Genomic DNA, 18,640 nt, shown 5'->3' on the forward strand with positions numbered 1-18,640 from the left:
CTGGGACCACTGTTGTTCACAATTTATATTAACGATTTAGACTTTGGAATCAAAAACACAATTTCTAAATTTCCGGATGACATCAAATTGGGGGTGTTAGTTAATATTGAGGAGGACTGCAACAAATTACAGGACATTAATAAATTTGCAGAATGGGCACACAATTGGCAAATTAAGTTCAGCACAGATAAATGTGAGGTATTACATTTTAGTAGGAAGAATAGGGAAGTCACTTATTACTTGAAGGGTGCGAGTCTGGGTGGGGTAGAGGAACAAAGGGATCTCGGAGTACAAATACACAAGTCGCTAAAAGTTGCGACGCAGATTAGCAAGGCCATTTAAAAAAAAAAGCAATCCAAGCATTGGGGTTTATTTCTCGGGGTATAGAATTGAATTCAGAAGAAAATTCTTTACCCAAAGAGTGGTGAGAATGTGGAACTTGCTACCACAGGGAGTGGTTGAAGCGAATAGTATAGTTGCATTTAAGGGGAGGCTAGACAAGCATATGAGGAAGAAGGGAATAAAGGGTTATGCTGATAGATTTAGATGAGGAAAGATGGGAGGAGGCTCGAGTGGAGCATAAACGCAGGTATGGACTGGTTGGGCCGAATGGCCTGTTTCTGTGCCGTATATCCGATGTAATCCTATGTAATATTTCCTCTTCAGATCTTACAAAAGTGGGTCAGGAGTTAACAACAGAAGAACAGAACTGTTCTTAAAAGAACATGAACACCTTCGAAAGTAAGTTTATTTCCGTGTGTTTTTTCACTGGCTGTTGAACTAGTGTATGTTGATATGTATGATCAAGGTGAAGATTGAAGGAGGGCAATATACGAAGCAAAGCATTGTTGGAGTGAAGTGTACTGTAGAGGAGAATGGTAATTACAAGGCAGTAATCTAATCAAGGGGTTCAGATAATGTCATAAACTACACTAAACTTGAATGCTTTGTGACCCCCCCAAAGTGAAAGAGCGGCCTTTACGTCACTCATCACTCCTACCTAGAGCTGTTTCTGGTCACTTTGGGTGTTATTAGTGACCACGGGCCCAAGTTTCCACACGATAAAAAATGGGCGCTCCTCCGAGCTGGGCGCCTGTTTTTCGCGCCTAAAACGGCGCCTAAAAAAAAAATTGCGATTCTGGAGCGTTCTGCAGCTCCTTGTCTGTTTGGCGCGGCGCCCAGAAAGGCGGAGCCTACACTCGCGCCGATTTTGTAAGTGGGAGAGGGCGGGTACTATTTAAATTAGTTTTTTTCCTGCCGGCAACACTGCGCGTGCGCGTTGGAGCGTTCGTGCATGCTCAGTGTGAAAATAACATTGGCACTCGGCCATTTTTGTAGTTCTTTGTAGCTGTTTAATTTTTGAACATTTTTTAATAAAAGCACATTGCCATCAGCACTGAGGCTTCTTGCAGCCTTCTCACTGTCTCCTTCCCCCCCCCTCCCCTCCGCGGGAACGAAACGGCTGTTTCCTTCTTCCCCCCCCCCCCCCCCGCGGGAACGAACGCCTGCAACATTCTCCGTGCCTGAAGCACTTTCACACAGGTAGGAAGATGGTTTATTTAATCTTTTCTTTGCTTATAAATGTTTATTCAGGTTGGATTTATTTGTAGAAGTATAAATAAGGATTTATTGTAGAATTTAATGAGTTCCCTTCCCCCCCCCACCTCGTTCTGGACGCCTAATTTGTAACCTGCGCCTGATTTTTTAATGTGTAGAACAGGTTTTTTCAGTTCTACAAAAATCTTCACTTGCTCCATTCTAACTTAGTTTGGAGTACGTTTTCACTGTGGAAACTTTGAAATCAGGCGTCAGTGGCCGGACACGCCCCCATTTGAAGAAAAAATTCTGTTCCAAAGTAGAACTGTTCTACCTGACTAGAACTGCAGAAAAAAAAAATGTGGAGAATTGCGATTTCTAAGATAGTCCGTTCTCCACCAGTTGCTCCTAAAAAATCAGGCGCAAATCATGTGGAAACTTGGGCCCCATATGTGTCCTTTTGTAAGTGAGGATGTGCATACAAATGGATTAATGATTGTGCTAAGAAAATTCTATGTCCCATACACAAGACACCTTTGAAAGCAATGAGTGGACCAGTTTGATGTTCTCTTCAAATTATTTCAATGTGCATAAATCATCCCTGATTTTTCATTTAATTAGTTGGAAGTAGTTTGCATGGAGAGGCTATAATTTGGACATTTTATTTCTACAGTGGTATTTGGATTCATAGAACTGTCATCTTTTTAAGAATGTTCATTTTCTGACTGTGATGGCTCTTCTATTTAATATCGTTTGTGCTACTTTATATGATGCCTTCAATGTGTTTTATAATGAAGTTTGGCAGTACATTGTATTGTTTTCTAAAGTGGGCAGGTCAGATTTCTGCTTGATTATATTTAAAAACTGGCACAGGGGGAAAATTTTACAATTCTTTTGCGCATTGCACAGAAATATGCAGTGACCTTTTCATGAATGAACACTTTAAAGAAAAAATATGACAGTACATTAGTCAACAGAATTTATACATAAGGGGGGCTATTTGCCCAACTCCTGCCCAGTGAATGTCCTTCAAACTCTTACGCCTGGTAAAAGCGTATGGCCTGCTTTTACCAGCGTAAGTTTTAAAAGATAGTAAAATAAAATGTATTCATTTTTATATTAAAAACTCTGTCCATTATGATAAGTTTATTTTTTACCCCTATTAAATCATATAAAAAATTTTTAAATACACTTTTGCCTAAAACATTTAATTAAATTCAATTTCAATTAATTTTAAATATGTGAAGTGTTTTTTTTATTTAAAATGTTTGTGTTTTGGGGGGTACCCCAGTCGTAGTTATGACAGCTCCATACAAATGGAGATGACCATTACTGTGAATGGAGATACTCCATTTTAATGGGTTAGTCCTGCCCAGGTGATCCCAGGCAGCATATACGCCAATGAAATAGGTGAGCCACTACGCTGGACTGCGCACGGATACCTCGTAGCGCAAGTCTACATTCCTCCGGGACCACCATGTACATTCGTAAATATTTTTGTGGTCAGAGGCATCTGCCTGCGGGAAGCCTCCGACTGCAATTTCTGGGCCAATGTGTAGATATATTTAGCACTGGTATATTAGATATAACCTACCTCTTTGACCAAGCTTTTGTCACCAGTCTGAATATGTGGCTCGGTGTCAAATTTTGTCTGCTGCTCCTGTGAAGTGCCGTGGGATGTTTTACTATGTTACAGGCGCTATGTGAAACTTGTTGTAATAGCTATATAGCCTTCTTTATTCAAAGCTATCTGATAAGTTTGGAAGTTTGTTTATTTTGATTCTCCCCTTTTATTTTTGTTTTTAAGTGTAAGAAGGTTTTTGTGATTAGCCAGCATGGTACCTTTGCTTTGTTTCTGTAGACCAACTCAGCATCGAGTGGTAGAATGCAGGTTTGTGCCTGTAAGTAATTGCTCGTGTTGTAAGGTTTCCCATGTCTGCTGCGGAGAGATGCTCAGTGTCAGCTAGACAATGCCAACTGGGAGAAAGAGAAGATTGGCTCACAGCTACATAGACTTAAGCGGCAGCAATTCTTGGTGAGCATTAGCTCTGTTGAGGAAGGCACATGGCATGCGACTATTTCAGAGGGAGAAAGAAGAGAAAATTGTATTTTTTAAAGTCTTAAAATCAAATATAAATACATTTTCTAAATTAGGAACACTGGTGCAACAGTCAATAATTGCTTTCAAAATATATCATAGAATCATACAGCACAGAAGGAGGCCTGTCGTACCTGTGCCAGCTTTTTGAACCCACACTCTAGCTTATTCCCCATAACCCTACAAATGAGTTCTCTCCTGTTTGTTTTCCTTTGAAAGGTTTTCACGAAGCTTTTACTGAGGTGTCTGATGATTGAGGTGCAGCTGATTCTATTACTGACCGTGCTTCAGCACAACTGAAACTATTTATGAAACTTAAATGCTTTCCCTTCAAGCATATATAATATAAATTAAGGTCTTTATTTCATAATCCATAACAAAGTTGCATGATCTCAAGACCAGTAAGGATCATGAATATTAGCATTGTAGATTTTGAATAATATATAATAAATGTCATAATATCTTGAAGCCTATAAGCTGAATTGGGTGACCTTTTCTGGGGCATTATCCTGAATTATTTTCTAATGTTTCATTGCTACCTAAATGTCATTTCTTAGCTCATCTGTGTTACCCCTCTTCGGTTGGGAATCATATCCTTTGATATAATTCTTGTTGAAATAATAAATATGTTAACATATAATGATCAAATCCGGCATAATTTGAGGGTGTGAATGCAAGAGTCTAACTGTTAGCATGAGAACAATGGCAGAAATCTCCCTCACGAACTCATTAGTTAATTATAATCAAGGAACTAGCAACTACTTCAGTCATAAAACTGTGATTGTCATCATTGCTTCATCAAGCTGAAGTCCAGGAGCTCTAGTTTTAACACCTATGGATTGTGCTGGTCAGTGGATATCGAGACCGATTTTGAAAGGGTATTCGAGATCAACTCAAGTTACTGTAATTAGTATTTTATCCCTTTTATTGACAGAATTGTCACTTGCTCCAAATACATATTCTCCATCTTGAGGTTTGAGATGCAATTCAGCTGGAGGAAGGGAATTTTGAGCCATAGATTGTCCTCGGATGGTTAACTAGGAAATTAATTTGATTCCAGTTGGACTAGAAGAAGGGTGGGCAATTATTTGGGCTGGAGGGCCACTTAACAAGTTTTGGTGAGCTGTTGAGGGCCGCCACCAATGTTCCCCCTAAGGCGCGTGGCTGCATGATCGCACAACAATCGTGTGGTCCTGCGCAAGCCGCTCCCCAGCTCCTGATACTGGAAGAGATGCTGTGCCTGCACGGCTGCATTGTGGCCGGCTGCGCAGAAAATTTAAAGGGACTGCGTGCGGGAAAAAAAAAATTAGAGGGAACATTGCATAAGCATAAACATAAGTCAGATGCATCTTCCACACACATGTATTCGATACTGCTTAGAAATGAGTCAGAGATAAAAGTTGAACATGTTGTGGTGTCTTCTGTTCGCTGTAAATCAGTGCTGTGAAATAGAAGTGTACCCACTTTAGAGCCTGTGTCAGCATCAATTTCCCACCTCAGTCATCCTTATGTCACTCTGCAAAGATTATTAATACCACCCAATTGGTGCCAGATGAAAACTCCCCTGCCATCGTACTCTGGATACCAAGAGAGGAAAGATGCAGCGCTGGTCACTTTCTTCGATAAAAGAGTTGTGGAAATGAGCAGCCATGACTCCACTCTAATTTGGATAGGGCATATTCGAGTATACAGTGCATTCTGGGTACGGATGTCCGCCATTGGGGCCCAGAATCACAGAAGGGATCCTTTTAAGATCAGGGCAGGGAGAATCGCTTTTGCGAATTATTTGAATGAAATATTACTATGGATTTTCCTTGGCTGCAGTTCGGGTCTGTGTCTGACCCATGAGAAGTGAAAGTGGATAGATGAATGTGCAGTTCGAGCTCCGGCTTGCGTTCTATTTCTGTCCCATCTAGCGGGCCGGATAGAATAACCTGGCGGGCTGGATGTGGCCTGTGGATCGGATTATTGGCCACCACTGGACTAGAATGTATAGTGCCCTCTGAATGTGCTTTGAGTCTGGCAGTCCCCAGTAAGCTAATTCCTGCTATTGCCCTACAACAAAATCTGTATCAAAAGCTTTTTGTTTTCTCAAGCTGTTTTTTAAAATTTTGTTTGCAGCTTCAATATACCTGATCACTATGGATTACATTTGGTTTTGTGTTCCTAATGAAAGTTTTAAACTAAAAATACTGTTGCGGAATTTCGTGATGCATTTTATATTAACTTCAGTAACTTCAAGTGGAAGTGTATAGGAGATGCAATTGTACTTACAAAGTAAATCCAGGTAACCAGTATAGATTAGAGAATATGACTACAACTCTGCATTTACCGCTAAAGAAGTAACTAGTCAACTGCTGATGGTAAGATCTCAAGCTAATCTATACCATTATCTAAACACAAACTTGCTTCTCTGCCTGTTGATGAAAAGTTAAACTGAACTAGATTAAAGTCAGGTATTCAGTATTTCTATCCTTCACTCCTTTCCTTGTAGATTCAAGTTGCATTGCAGACTGGATCATATAATTGAGGCTGACAATTCAGTGAAGTACCAAGGTGGTGCCATTTGTCTTGGCCAACATTTGTCCCTCAACAAACACCACCAAAAACAGGATATCTGGTCCTTCGTGCATTTGTTGTTTGTAGGACCTTGCTGTGTGCAATTTATCCTCATTGCACTTCAAAATACCTAATCCATAAAGTGCTTTGGGATATCCTGGGGACTTGATAAGACACCATATAAATACTATTTCCCCCTTCTTTATGAAGCATTTAGCCTTAATTTCTTCCCTGGCCAGAACTTTTGACACAAGTGGAATAAGACACAGAATCCTTTGCTATTGGAGAAACCTTTTGTCCTAATTTTAGTTTTCCATATCTGATTTCCAACCCCTCAATTTGTTGGGGAATAAATTAAGTAGTTTAGCAACCAGTAACCTGCAGTTTAGCTGGTAAGTGTTTGGGAACTGGCAGCTGATGGGGTTATCCAGAGTTTTGGTGTGCGTTAGTAGTGCAGGTAATGTTGCATGCCATGATCACTGCAATGTAACTTTGAACGTGGGCAGTACCAAGCAAATACAGGTAGACAGCTAAATACAAAGTGCAGAAAAAAGGTAGCAAAACAAAATGCGTAGATTGCTGTTTTTGCCGCTGCTTTATTTCATGGACCTGTATGTAGTCAAAAATTGTTTGTATAAAATATGCAGGTCATTTGTTTTTTGATACTAAAATAGTATCATGCACAATTATTTTAGATGCAATTGCCACCAAACTTTGATGAATTCAGAGCAAAATCATCAACTGTGCAGTAGCCTGTATCAACCATCGGGGGGTATTTTTTGTGCTCTGTACATGAAGAGATGCTTTATAGAACTGAGCAAAATATTTTTTTCTTTTACCGTTGACATAGAGCAAAGTATATCTGCAGATATGAGCTGAACAGCAGCACTAATGTGAAACATTTGTCTGCTGGATCCGACAGAGAATTGCTGGAAGTAAGAATTTCTGTGGGGAAAAAAAAAAGGAGTTTACACAACGACATGGTACATGAGAGGACAAGTTCCCTGCAGTTAACTTGCCCTTGAAAACCAAATAAGCATTGATCTAACTCCATGGGATACTATTGAAGATTATGTTTTACTGGGTTATTGAAACCAAGTAGTGTATTTTCTTTTCTTCATTCCTGGGATGTGGGCATCGCTGGCAAGGCCACCATTTATTTTCCATCCCTTATTTTCTTTGAGAAGGTGGTGATGAGCCGCCGCCTTGAATTGCTGCAGTCCCGGTGGTGAAGGTGCTACCATGTTGTAGATGGTACACACTTCTACCACGGTGTGCCGGTGGGAGGGAGTGAATGTTTAAGATGGTGGATGGGGTGCCAATCAGGCAGGCTACTTTGCCCTGGATGGTGTCGAGCTTCTTGAGTGTTGTTGGAGCTGCATTCATCCAGGCAAGTGGAGAGTATTCCATCACACTCCTGACTTGTGCCTTTGTAGATGGTAGAAAGGCTTTGGGGAGTCAGGAGATGAGGCATTCGCTGTAGAATATTAAACCTCTGACCCGCTCTTGTAGCCGCAGTATTTATGTGGCGATCCAGTTAAGTTTCTGGTCAATGTTGACCCCCAGGATGTTAATGGTGGGGGATTCGGCGATGGGAATGCCATTGAATGTAATGGGGAGGTGGTTAGACATTCTTGTTGGAGATGGTCATTGCCGGGCACTTGTGTGGCGCGAATGTTACTTGTCATTTTCAGCCCAAACTAACTGTCATCCAGGTCTTGCTGCATGTGGGCAAGGATTGCTTCATTTTCTGAGGAGTTGCAAATGGAACTGAACACTGCAATCATCAACGAACATCCCCATGTCTGACCTTGTGATGGAGGGAAGGTCATTGATGAAGCAGCTGAAGATGGTTGGGCCTAGGGCACTGCCCTGAGGAGCTCCTACAACAATGTCCTGGGGCTGGAATGATTGACCTCCGACAACCACAACCATCTTCCTTTGTGCTAGGCATGATTGCAGCCAGCGGAGAGTTTTACTAGGGCTCCTTGATGCCACAATCGGTCAAATGCTGCCTTGATGTCAAGGGCACTCACACTCGCCTCACCTCTGGAATTCAGCTCTTTTGTCCATGTTTGGACCAAGGCTGCAATGAGGTCTGGACCCGAGTGGTCCTGGCGGAATCCAAACTGAGCATCGGTGAGCAGGTTATTGGTGAGTAAGTGCCACTTGATAGCACTGTCACTTTGCTGATGATTGAGTGTAGGCTGATGAGGTGGTATTTGGCCAGATTGGATTTGTCCTGCTTTTTGTGGACAGGACATACCTGGGCAGTTTTCCACATTGTCGGATAGATGCCAGTGTTGTAGCTGTACTCCTCCTCAGGAGGAGGCCGATATGGATCATCCACTTGGCACTTCTGGCTGAAGATAGTTGCAAACACTTCAGCCTGTTGCACTCACGCATTAGGCTCCTCCATCATTGAGGATGGGGATATTCACAGAGCTTCCTCCTCCCCCCGTTAGTTGTTTAATTGTCCACCACCATTCATGACTGGATGTGGCAGGATTGCAGACTTTTGATCTGATCCGTTGGTTGTAGAATTGCTTAGTTCTGTCTAGAGCATGTTGCTTCTGCTGTGCATGTAGTCCTGTGTTGCAGCATTCCCAGGTAAGCCTGGTGCTGCTCCTGGCATGCTCTTCCAAACTCCTCATTGAACCAGGGTTGGTCCCCTGGCTTGATGGTAATGGTAGAGTGAGGGATATACCGGGCCATGAGGTTACACATTGTGGTGGAATACAATTCTGCTGCTGCTGATGGCCCACAGTGCATCATGGATGCGCAGTTTTGAGTTGCTCGATCTGTTTTGAATCTATCCCATTTAACAATGTGGTAGTGCCGCACAACACAATGGAGGGTGACCTCAGTGTGAAGAAGGGACTTCGTCTCCACAAGGACTGTGCGGTTGTTACTGCTACCAATATATCATGGACAGATGAATCTGCAACAGTTAGATTGGTGAGAACGAGGACAAGTAGGTTTTTCCCTTGTGTTGGTTCTCTCACCACCTGCCGCAGGCCCAGTCTGGCACCTATGTCTTTCAGGGCACGGCCAGCTCGGTCAGTAGTGATGTTACTGAGCCACTCTTGGTAATGGACATTGAAGTCCCTCACCCAGCGTTCGTTCTGTGCCCTTGCTACCTTCAGTGCTTCTTCCAGGTGTTCAACATGGAGGAGTACTGATTCATCAGCTGAGGGAGGGCAGCAAGTGGTAATCAGCAGGTTTCTTTGCCGATGCTTGACCTGAAGCCATGAGACTTCGTGGGGTCTGGAGTCAATGTTGAGAATTCCCAGGGCCACTCCCTCCCAACTGTCTACCACTGTACAGCCTCCTCTGGTGGGTCTGTCCTGCCGTTGGCACAGGACATACCCAGGAATGGTGTTGGAGGAGTCTGAGATGTTGGCTGAAAGGTATAATTCTGTGAGTTTGACTATGTCCAGCTGTTGCAGGACAGCTCTCCCAATTTTGGCACACGTCCTCAGATGTGAGTGAGGAGAAGTTTGCAGGGTTCTGAAGCCGGTGCCGAGGTGATGCATCCAGTTATATTCCTACAGTTTTCTGTTGCGGTTTGGTGCAACTGAGTGGCTTGCTAGGCCGTTTCAGAGGGCAGTTAAGAGTACCACATTGCTGTGGGTCTGGAATCACGCACAGGCCAGACCGGGTAAGGACAGCGGATTTTCTTCCCTCATGGACAATATCACTATCGGTTTTTACGACAACCCGGTAGTTTCATGGTCACGATTACTGATACTAGCTTTTTAATCCAGATTTATTTAATGAACTGATTTTATATTCCCAGCTGCTGTGGTGGGATTTGAACTTGCGTCTCTGGATCATTAATCCAGGCCTTTGGATTACTAGCCCATTCACATAACCACTATGCTACCGTACCCCATATAGTAATAATTCACTCGAGACCCTAATTTTACAAACTTAAATTCAAACCTTAGCAAATGAAAAAATAATGGTTTCATTAGCAGGTTACATTTTATCCAAATTAGTGTAGGATGGGTTATTTTAACTGTCAGTATTTCCTGTGTAGTGCTGGCAAGAGATCATACAACCCTTTTGCACATATATGTTTATAAATATTATCATTTGACCACTATACTATTATTTTCAAATCATGCATGACCAGTTTTTATAACTCATTTTTATATTCAAATCTAAACAGTGTGTGTTCATGTCTTGCATTCTAATTGTTTTTGTGGTACCTGTACTGCAATATAACCACAGAGACAGTAATATAAATGTTACTTTGCTGTGTAAAGGCAAGTTAACTTGATCGGTATGTAATAACTGAATATTGACTCAAGGTGGCAGAAGAGAAGTGTTGTATTGAAATAGCAAACGTCTAACATTGCCAACGAGAGACTTTGAGACCTAGCAGACTCGAGAATTTCACTGAATGAGAGATAACCCTTTGGTTTCTTCAGGGATGGCACACCTAGCTTTTTTGTAGAAAAGTGAAGTTTTTAAGTCCCTGTTCACTTGCGCAATATGCACCTTGACACTAAATCTAAAATAATCAGGTTCAGCCGTTTTTAACTTTTTAATGAACAGCTCTACAAAAGATTTCTTGCATTTCTAATTAAGTGCACTGATATTGAAAAAATGGTCTCTAACTTGTTTCTCACAACAATAATAATGACGATGACTGGCATTTATAGAGCACTATTAACGTCGTAAATTATCCCAAAGCGCTTAAAAATAGAACTTTTTCTTAACCGCTTTACATTGTGGACTTTCCTCATCTGCATTGCAGCCGTGCCACTTTAAACAGCGCAAATTTTCCTTTTAAACTTGAAAAAATGCACCTTTGTGACACAATGCCCACCCCTTTGAATTCAAAGAGGTTTGGGAGGGAAAAGTGAAGAGATATCGACTCTGACAGTGTGATACTAGAAATGTGATGCTTGCACAAAATGCAGTAAATTTACCATTTAAAACATTTTTATTGTATAGATAAATAGGGGATTGTCTCTTCCACGCGATTGTTTGTGATTTTAAATTTGTTTTGTAAAAATTGGAATATAGAAGAATTATTTTGGTTTAGTGCAGCTTTCCTTGTTGGGACTTGAATGCCTATATATTTTAGTCCTTTGAAAAAAGACTTGCTGTTATGCAGTAATTCAAAAGAAGGAGAAAAAGTATTTTTCTGGTTCTGGACTAAATCTACATTTTTCCAGTGATTTAATCATAAATATGTAATACTTATTTAAAAAGCACACCAAGCAGTATTGCAGCAATTACTTTAGGTTTCATTGAACTCCCTACGATACGGTTGATTTCGATTTTCAGGTGCTTTTAATATTGTTCCACATGAAAGACTTCTAATTATACTAAAATCCATTTAAATCCTTGAAGATTGGACTGAATCAGAAACTGTTTTTCAAAACCACTGAAAGAGGATTTCTGAGTGGAGTAATGGGATGGTTGGGGTGATGGGGCGGGAGGAGAGTGTGGCTGCAGTCCCATAGAGATGAATCCTTGAACCTCTGTTATTTCTAATCGATATAAATTACATTGTAACCAAAACAACTGGTCAGATTCACCGACTACTTTTAATGCAGAGATGGTAATGATAAAGGGCCTGAATTTCATCAGCCTACCTGAATTTCATCGCGTTTCTCAGCGGTAGTTCCTTGTTTTGGGCGGTGTTTTATTGGTTGGAATTTAATCAAAGCCTTACGCCAGCGGTTTTGAAATATCGCTGGGGAGCGGACCGCCGGCATGCAAAGCTGGGAAAACCGCTCCCGCCCGGGTTTGGTGGGAGTGGTGATCCGTACTACTTGGGAGAAAAAAAGCGCCCAGTTGGAGCAGTCTTTCGATGGACGGTAGGTATGAAACTCTGCATTAAAAAAAAAAGGTAAGTGAACATTTTTTTTTTCAAATTCTCTTGCAGTGATTCAGTGGCAAAGGGCCCTGTGAATGTTTTCCAATGTTTTATTTTTTGAAAAAATATTTTTTGTGTTCCCCCCCCTCCCCCAGGCCCGACTCTAACCTCAGACTTAATTTGACCAGGATCGCATTTATCGCCGAGAATCCAGGTGCAATGCCCATTTTTCCTGCCAGGCATTTTTTTCCTTATTTTTGATCAATTTTCCGCTGGCGGTAATTGCAGAATCTTAGTGGTTTTTTGGGCATTAATTGAGGTGGCCTTTGATCAATTTCTAGCCCTCAGAATGGTACAAGATTTGCAAAAGGAAGTTCGGGCTTGTAATTGGACAGAAACATGGCTAATGAAAGCTGGCACCGACCCAGGCAATTGTGTGTTTTAAAAAAAAAATCTAAAATGTAAGTTTAAAATGATTGTGATTTAGTTAGCACAGGGAAACGTAGAAAGGGACCAGGGAGTAATAGTATGAACACCATTTTAAATGTCCAGGCAATATGACAAAGTAATTTAAACCAGCTAATAGAATGCTTGGATGAAAAGTCAAACAGTTGAATATAAGTATGGAGAAGCTACACTAAGAAAAATATTTTATTACCGCATCTCTAAAACTGTTTACTTACTTTAGAAGGGGTGCAGAGAAGAGCAACAAAATTGACCCAAATATAAAGATGATGAACTAAGAGAAAAGATGAGAGAAGTTTAAATATTCTGGTCTAGAAAATGGGCAGAGTATCCAATATATTAAAGGTTATAGGTAAGTCAAACTCAAAGTAATATCAGGGAATATAAATGAAAATTAGTGCAAAAATAAATTTAGAAGAGATATCAAGAGTCTCTTTATGAAGTTTTCAAATGAGCAGAGTTAAACACCTAAGAACATTAAAGTTTTTCAAAATACAATGTGTGTGTTGAGAGAATAAATGTACCAGAAGGACTAATTTCATTGGGCTGCATGCCATTTCTCATTGTTGACTTTTCTTAAGTTTATTTCTTTGGGGAGAAACAGTCTGATGCGAGAGATTACGTTGAATGCATTGTCGCCTCTGTGCTGTCAGACTGCTTGTCCGACATCCAGCCCTGGATTAAATATTGGAAAGACCAAAGCCATTGTCTTTGGTTTACGCCACAAACTCCGTTCCCTTGCCACCGATTCAAACCCTCTTCCTGGCAACTGTCTGAGATTGACTAAGTCTTTTCGCAACCTTGGTGTCGTATTTGATCATGAGTTGAGCTTCCTACCTCATTTCTGTTCCATCACGAAGACCGTCCATTTCCACCTCCATAACATTGCCCATCTCAGTGTCAACTGTGGCTCGGGGTAGCATACTCGCCTCTGAAGTAGTAGGTTGTGGGTTCGAGTCCGACTCCAGAGGCTTGAGCAGATAAATCTAGGCTGATACTTCAGTGCAATGCTGAAGGAGTGCTGCACTGTCGGAGGTGCCATATTTTGGATGAGATGTTAAACCGAGGCCCCATCTGCTCTCTCAGGTGGATGTAAAAAATCCCATGGCACTATTTCGAAGATGATCAAGGGAGTTATCCCTGGTGTCCTGGCCAATATTTATCCCTCAATCAATATAACAACAACTGATTATCTGGTCATTATCACATTGCTGTTTGTGGGAGCTTGCTGTGCGCAAATTGGCTGCTACGATTCCCACATTACAACAGTGTCTACACTCCGAAAGTATTTCATTGGCTGTAAAGTGCTTTGCGACGTCTGGTGGTCATGAAAGGTGTTCTATAAATTCAAGTATTTTTCTTCTTTCTCAACCTATTTGTTGACAAAACTCTCACCCAAGCCTTTGATGCTCTAGACTTGACTATTCCAACTCACTCCTGACTAGCCGTCCTAGTTCTATCCTCAATAAACTTGAGGTCATCCAAAACTCTGCCGCCCGTGTCCTAACTCGCACCAAGTCCTGCTCGTCCATCTTCCCTGTACTCCCTGACCTAGATTGGCTCCCAATTCTCATCCTTGTTTTCACATCCCTTGCCCCTCCCTATCTCTGTAATCTCCAGCCCTATAATCCCTTGAGTTCTCTGCGGTTCGCCAATTCTGGCCTCTTGAGCATCCCCAATTTATTTGCTGCACCATAGGCGGCTGTGCCTTCAGCTGCCAAGGCCATAAACTCTAGAATTCCCTCCCTAAACCTCTCCACCTCTCTACCTCTCTTTCCTCCTTTAAAACGCTCCTTAAAACCTACCTCTCCAACCGAGCTTTTGGTCATCTGCCCTAACATCTCCTTATAAGGCTCGGTGTCACACTTTATTTTTTGATAATGCTCCTGTGAAGTGCCTTAGGCGGTTTTATTATATTAAAGGCGCTATATAAATAGAAGTTGTTGTTGATGATGGTTTCATGAAATTCTTAAAGTTGCAACAGATCAAGTTTGACAATCTGAAGAATTGTATCTAGAGATACAATGTTGTTGGCACATAAGAACATTTAGAGAAGGGTTGAACTATAGTTTATTCAGCATTTTCTTACCAATACCCTGATCTTCACACCAAGTGAATGAGCAGATAGACTAATACTAGCTGCTGTGGATACTGCGGATGCTGGAATGTGAAATAAAAACAGAAAATGCTAGAAATCTCTGGGTCAGGCAGCATCTGTGGAGAGAGACAGAGTTAACGTTTCAGGTCACTGAACCTACGAAGGGTCATCGACCTGAAACATTAACTCTGTTTCTCTCTCTCTCTACAGATGCTGTCAGACCCGCTGAGATTTCCAGCATTTTCTGTTTTTAGGGCAGATAGACTACTTGCCCCACACTGGAGCCAGAGGGACGGTTTGTGATATTGGGGCTCTCAGGAAATCTTAATGATTTTTGTATCATCTTGTGTTTTTCTTTAAAAACACAAAACACTCTCAATTAAGACGGTAAGGCTTATATTCCCTGAGTACTCGACGCAGCTTCGGACTATACAGAATTAAATTTGATGGAGTATTTCAGTTACAGCTACTGTGACAGAAGTAGGCCCTTTTTTACAAAACTCAAACTATTGACGAGGCTGGCGTTTGCCATGGCACAGGAAATAAGTTTGTATATTTCTGAATAAACTCTGGATCGAGGCTAAGAATATTTAGAAAGTATAATTATCGGTTTCAATGGCCCTTCTCATTGAGGAGCCTCATTTAAAAACCCTAAGCGAAATTGGGCTTCAAGATAATTACATTTTTATATAAAAACTTCATTAAATCCCCTTTGGACTTGATGTCTCTGACGCAGGAAGCAGTCAACCTCTTGTCTTTCTTTCTGATTGAATAGGCTTATCCAAAAAATCCCTCTGTTGCTGTGATACTTCAGGGAGTGTTACATCGCCAAAACAGACAGGCATCTCTGCTCCTGTAGTATTACACTCCAAAGAATCTCAAGTACTTATTTTCATTTGGATAAACAGCCTCTCTTCCTGACATTAATGGCAAAGATGTATCTCGAATCTTTCTGCGTAATAATGAGAGCCAGCAGCATTCCCGCACTCATAAAATTCAAAGAATTTTGCTTCAAAGCAAAGCAGAACTTTTCATAGGAGTTTTAACCATAAAATTCTGTCATCTGGATGGATGATTTTGCAACGTTCATGTTTTTAATTGGGTCTTCCCGCCAGCAGCTTTGAATTCCAGTGAGCTTAGTTTCAAGCTGCAATTTGCTGCAACAACAACTTGCATTTATATAGCACCTTTAATGTAGTAAAACACCCCAAGGCGCTTCATAGGAGCATAATCAAAATTTGACACCGAGTCACTTAAGGAGATATTGGGTTAGATGCCCAAAAACTTGGTCAAAGAGGTCGGTTTTAAGGAGCGTCTTAAAGGAGGAAAGGGAGGTAGAGATGCGGAGAGTTTTAGGGAGGGAGTTCCAGAGCTTAGGACCTTTGCAGCTGAAGGCACGGCCGCAAATGGCGGAGCGATGAAAATCATGAATGCTCAAGAGGAGCGCAGATATCTCGGAGAGTTGCAGAGTTCGAGGAGATTAGAAATATAGGGAGCTGTGAGGCCTGGAGGGATTTGAAAATAAGAATGAGATGCAAGGGAGTTGCCACCACAGGCCAGTTTTGTGCAACAAGTTTTTGATAAATTGTACTTGTGAAATCAGAGATTTATAAGTGGATCCCTGAACATACTTTCTCACCTAGTTGTAGCCAGAGAACCTCCCACAATGGCTTCTCTACATTCTGCCTCACGGCAACATCATCCGAAGACCTATCGGGTTCCACGTGTAAGTTGACTCGGCTCTACCGCACCACCTCCTCTCAATTCTTCTACCGCCTCTGTGTTGTCTGACTGTTTGTTCGACATGAGCTGAAATATCCTCCAATTAAACATTAGGGAGACCGAAGCCATTGACCTCAGCCCCAGTCACAAATTCCTTTCCCTCGCCATCGAATCCATCCCACACCCGGACAGCTGTCTCAGGCTGAACAAGATTGTTCGCAACCTCTTGAGTCTTTGGCATTGAGCTGAACTTCCCACCCCATATCTTCTTCATCACAAGATTTCCTATGTCCCCAAAGGTAATATCGCCTGTCTCCACCCCTGCACCAGCCCATCTACTGCTGAAACTCTCATCCATGCTTTTTGTTGCCTCTAGATTCGACTATTCCAATGCTCCCATCCTCCATCCTCCATAAATTGAGCTCATCCAAAATTCTGCTGTCCTTATCCTAACTCACACCAAGTCCTGTGCACCCATCACCCCTGTGCTACACTGGCTTCTGGTCCAAAAAGTCCCGATTTTTAAAATTCTCATCCTCGTGTTCAAATTCCTCCATGGCCTCACACTTCCCTATCTCTCTAACCTTCTGCAGCCCTCCAAGAACTCTGCGTTACTCCAACTCTGGTCCCTTTGTGCATCCCTCCACTTCCTTCGCCCCACCATTGGCGGCCGTGCCTTGATCAGGAACCTTCAAACGCAAAAAACACACTGATTTGTTCAGTTATATGTATGACTGGCAGCTGCCGTTGAATTTTAGCTGATAGTTGTTCAAATCTACAACTGCTTGTGGCGTGTTTGTGCCTGAACTTTTCAAATCTTTGCGAGTGGATTGGATCCTTGAGGGAGAGCGCGGTTTGGCCAGTTAGCTCCTGCAGTTGGAAAGACTGTGTAGGAAACGAATATTGCAAATACATTGGCTAACTGCAAAATAATAGCTTAGCATAAAGTCTACAAACATTTATTTTCATTTTGAGGGGTTATTTGGTATAATAATAGTTGGTAAATAGATAAATGTATTATTACTGTTACAGATTCACTTTCCCATTTTATCAACAAATTAGCATTTAAAAAAAAATCAAAAATGCGGTCTGGTGCTGTTACACTGCAGATTTCCAAAGACTTGAGAAAGTTCTTGTGGAGGCACAGGAGTGGCCAAAGAACATTTTAAAGAAAAGTTTTCCGTTTTTTTATCTCTGCATATGTTACCAAAATCATACATCGATATCAGAGCCAGTAAAGATACTCTTGATACGTTGGGCCCAAGTTTCGGGCCGAGCCTAGAACGGCGCAGCCCCGACCTGGACGCCCGTTTTTCGCGCCACAAAGTGCGCCTAAAAAAAAAATTACAGATTATCCGGCTCCCTGCTGGTCCTCTTGAGTCGGGCGCGGCGCAGCACGAGCTGTAGGGGGCGGAGCTAGGTCCCTGTGCTGAAAACAGTGCCGGGACCTCTGCACATGCGCGCTACATTGGGCACGCATGTGCAGTAGCTCCAGGCGCGCAAAACTGTGTGGGAGGGGCCCGAAGCATGCAGCCCCTAGCCCTGGCTGAATGGCCGAAGCTCCTGCTTCCTCCCGACCCGACTCGACTCCCGCTTCCCCCCCCGACACCAACCCGACTCCCTCTCTTTTCCCCCCCCCCCGGGCCCCGACTGGACCAGACCCACGCCCACCCCCCCCCACTCGACCTGACCTCCCGCTCCCTCCCTCCCCGAACCGAACCGAGCCGGCCGACCTCCCACCACCCACCCGACCCGACCCAACCTGACCTCCCTCTCCCCGCCCCCAGTCCCCGACACGAACCGACCCGACCCGCGCTCTCCCTGACCCGACCAGCACTCCCGACCCGACCCAACGCCACCTACCTGTAAATCTGGTGCTGGGGACGGGCCCTGCCCGAAGTCTCGGACCCGGCCTATTCAGCACCCCCCCTCCTCTCCTCCCCCCCCCCCTCCTCTCCTTCCCCCCCCCCTCCTCTCCTTCCCCCCCCCCTCCTCTCCTTCCCCCCCCCTCCTCTCCTTCCCCCCCCCTCCTCCTCTCCCCCCCCCCATCCTCTCCTTCCCCCCCCCCATCCTCTCCTTCCCCCCCCCCCCCATCCTCTCCTTCCCCCCCCCCCCCATCCTCTCCTTCCCCCCCCCCCCATCCTCTCCTTCCCCCCCATCCTCTCCTTTTCCCCCCTCCTCTCCTTTTCCCCCCCCTCCTCTCCTTCCCCCCCCTTGTCCTTTCCCCCCCCCCTTCTCCTTTCCCCCCCCCCTCTCCTTTCCCCCCCTTCTCCTTTCCCCCCCCTTCTCCTTCCCCCCCTTCTCCTTCCCCCCCTTCTCCTTCCCC

General features: G+C 43.1%; 1 protein-coding gene across 2 annotated transcripts in view; it reads left to right on the plus strand.

The window, feature by feature from the left end:
* gosr1 (golgi SNAP receptor complex member 1) overlaps positions 1-18,640 on the plus strand; it is a 120,783-nt gene that overhangs the window by 33,850 nt on the left and 68,293 nt on the right. For both annotated transcript variants that reach the window (XM_070858074.1, XM_070858075.1), the window contains exon 6: positions 667-741. In XM_070858074.1, coding sequence (XP_070714175.1) covers positions 667-741 — 75 coding nt within the window. The remainder of the gene's footprint in view (positions 1-666; positions 742-18,640) is intronic.

Source organism: Pristiophorus japonicus, chromosome 16 (genome assembly GCF_044704955.1).
Source record: "Pristiophorus japonicus isolate sPriJap1 chromosome 16, sPriJap1.hap1, whole genome shotgun sequence".
In the NCBI taxonomy this organism is placed as follows: Eukaryota; Metazoa; Chordata; class Chondrichthyes; family Pristiophoridae; genus Pristiophorus; species Pristiophorus japonicus.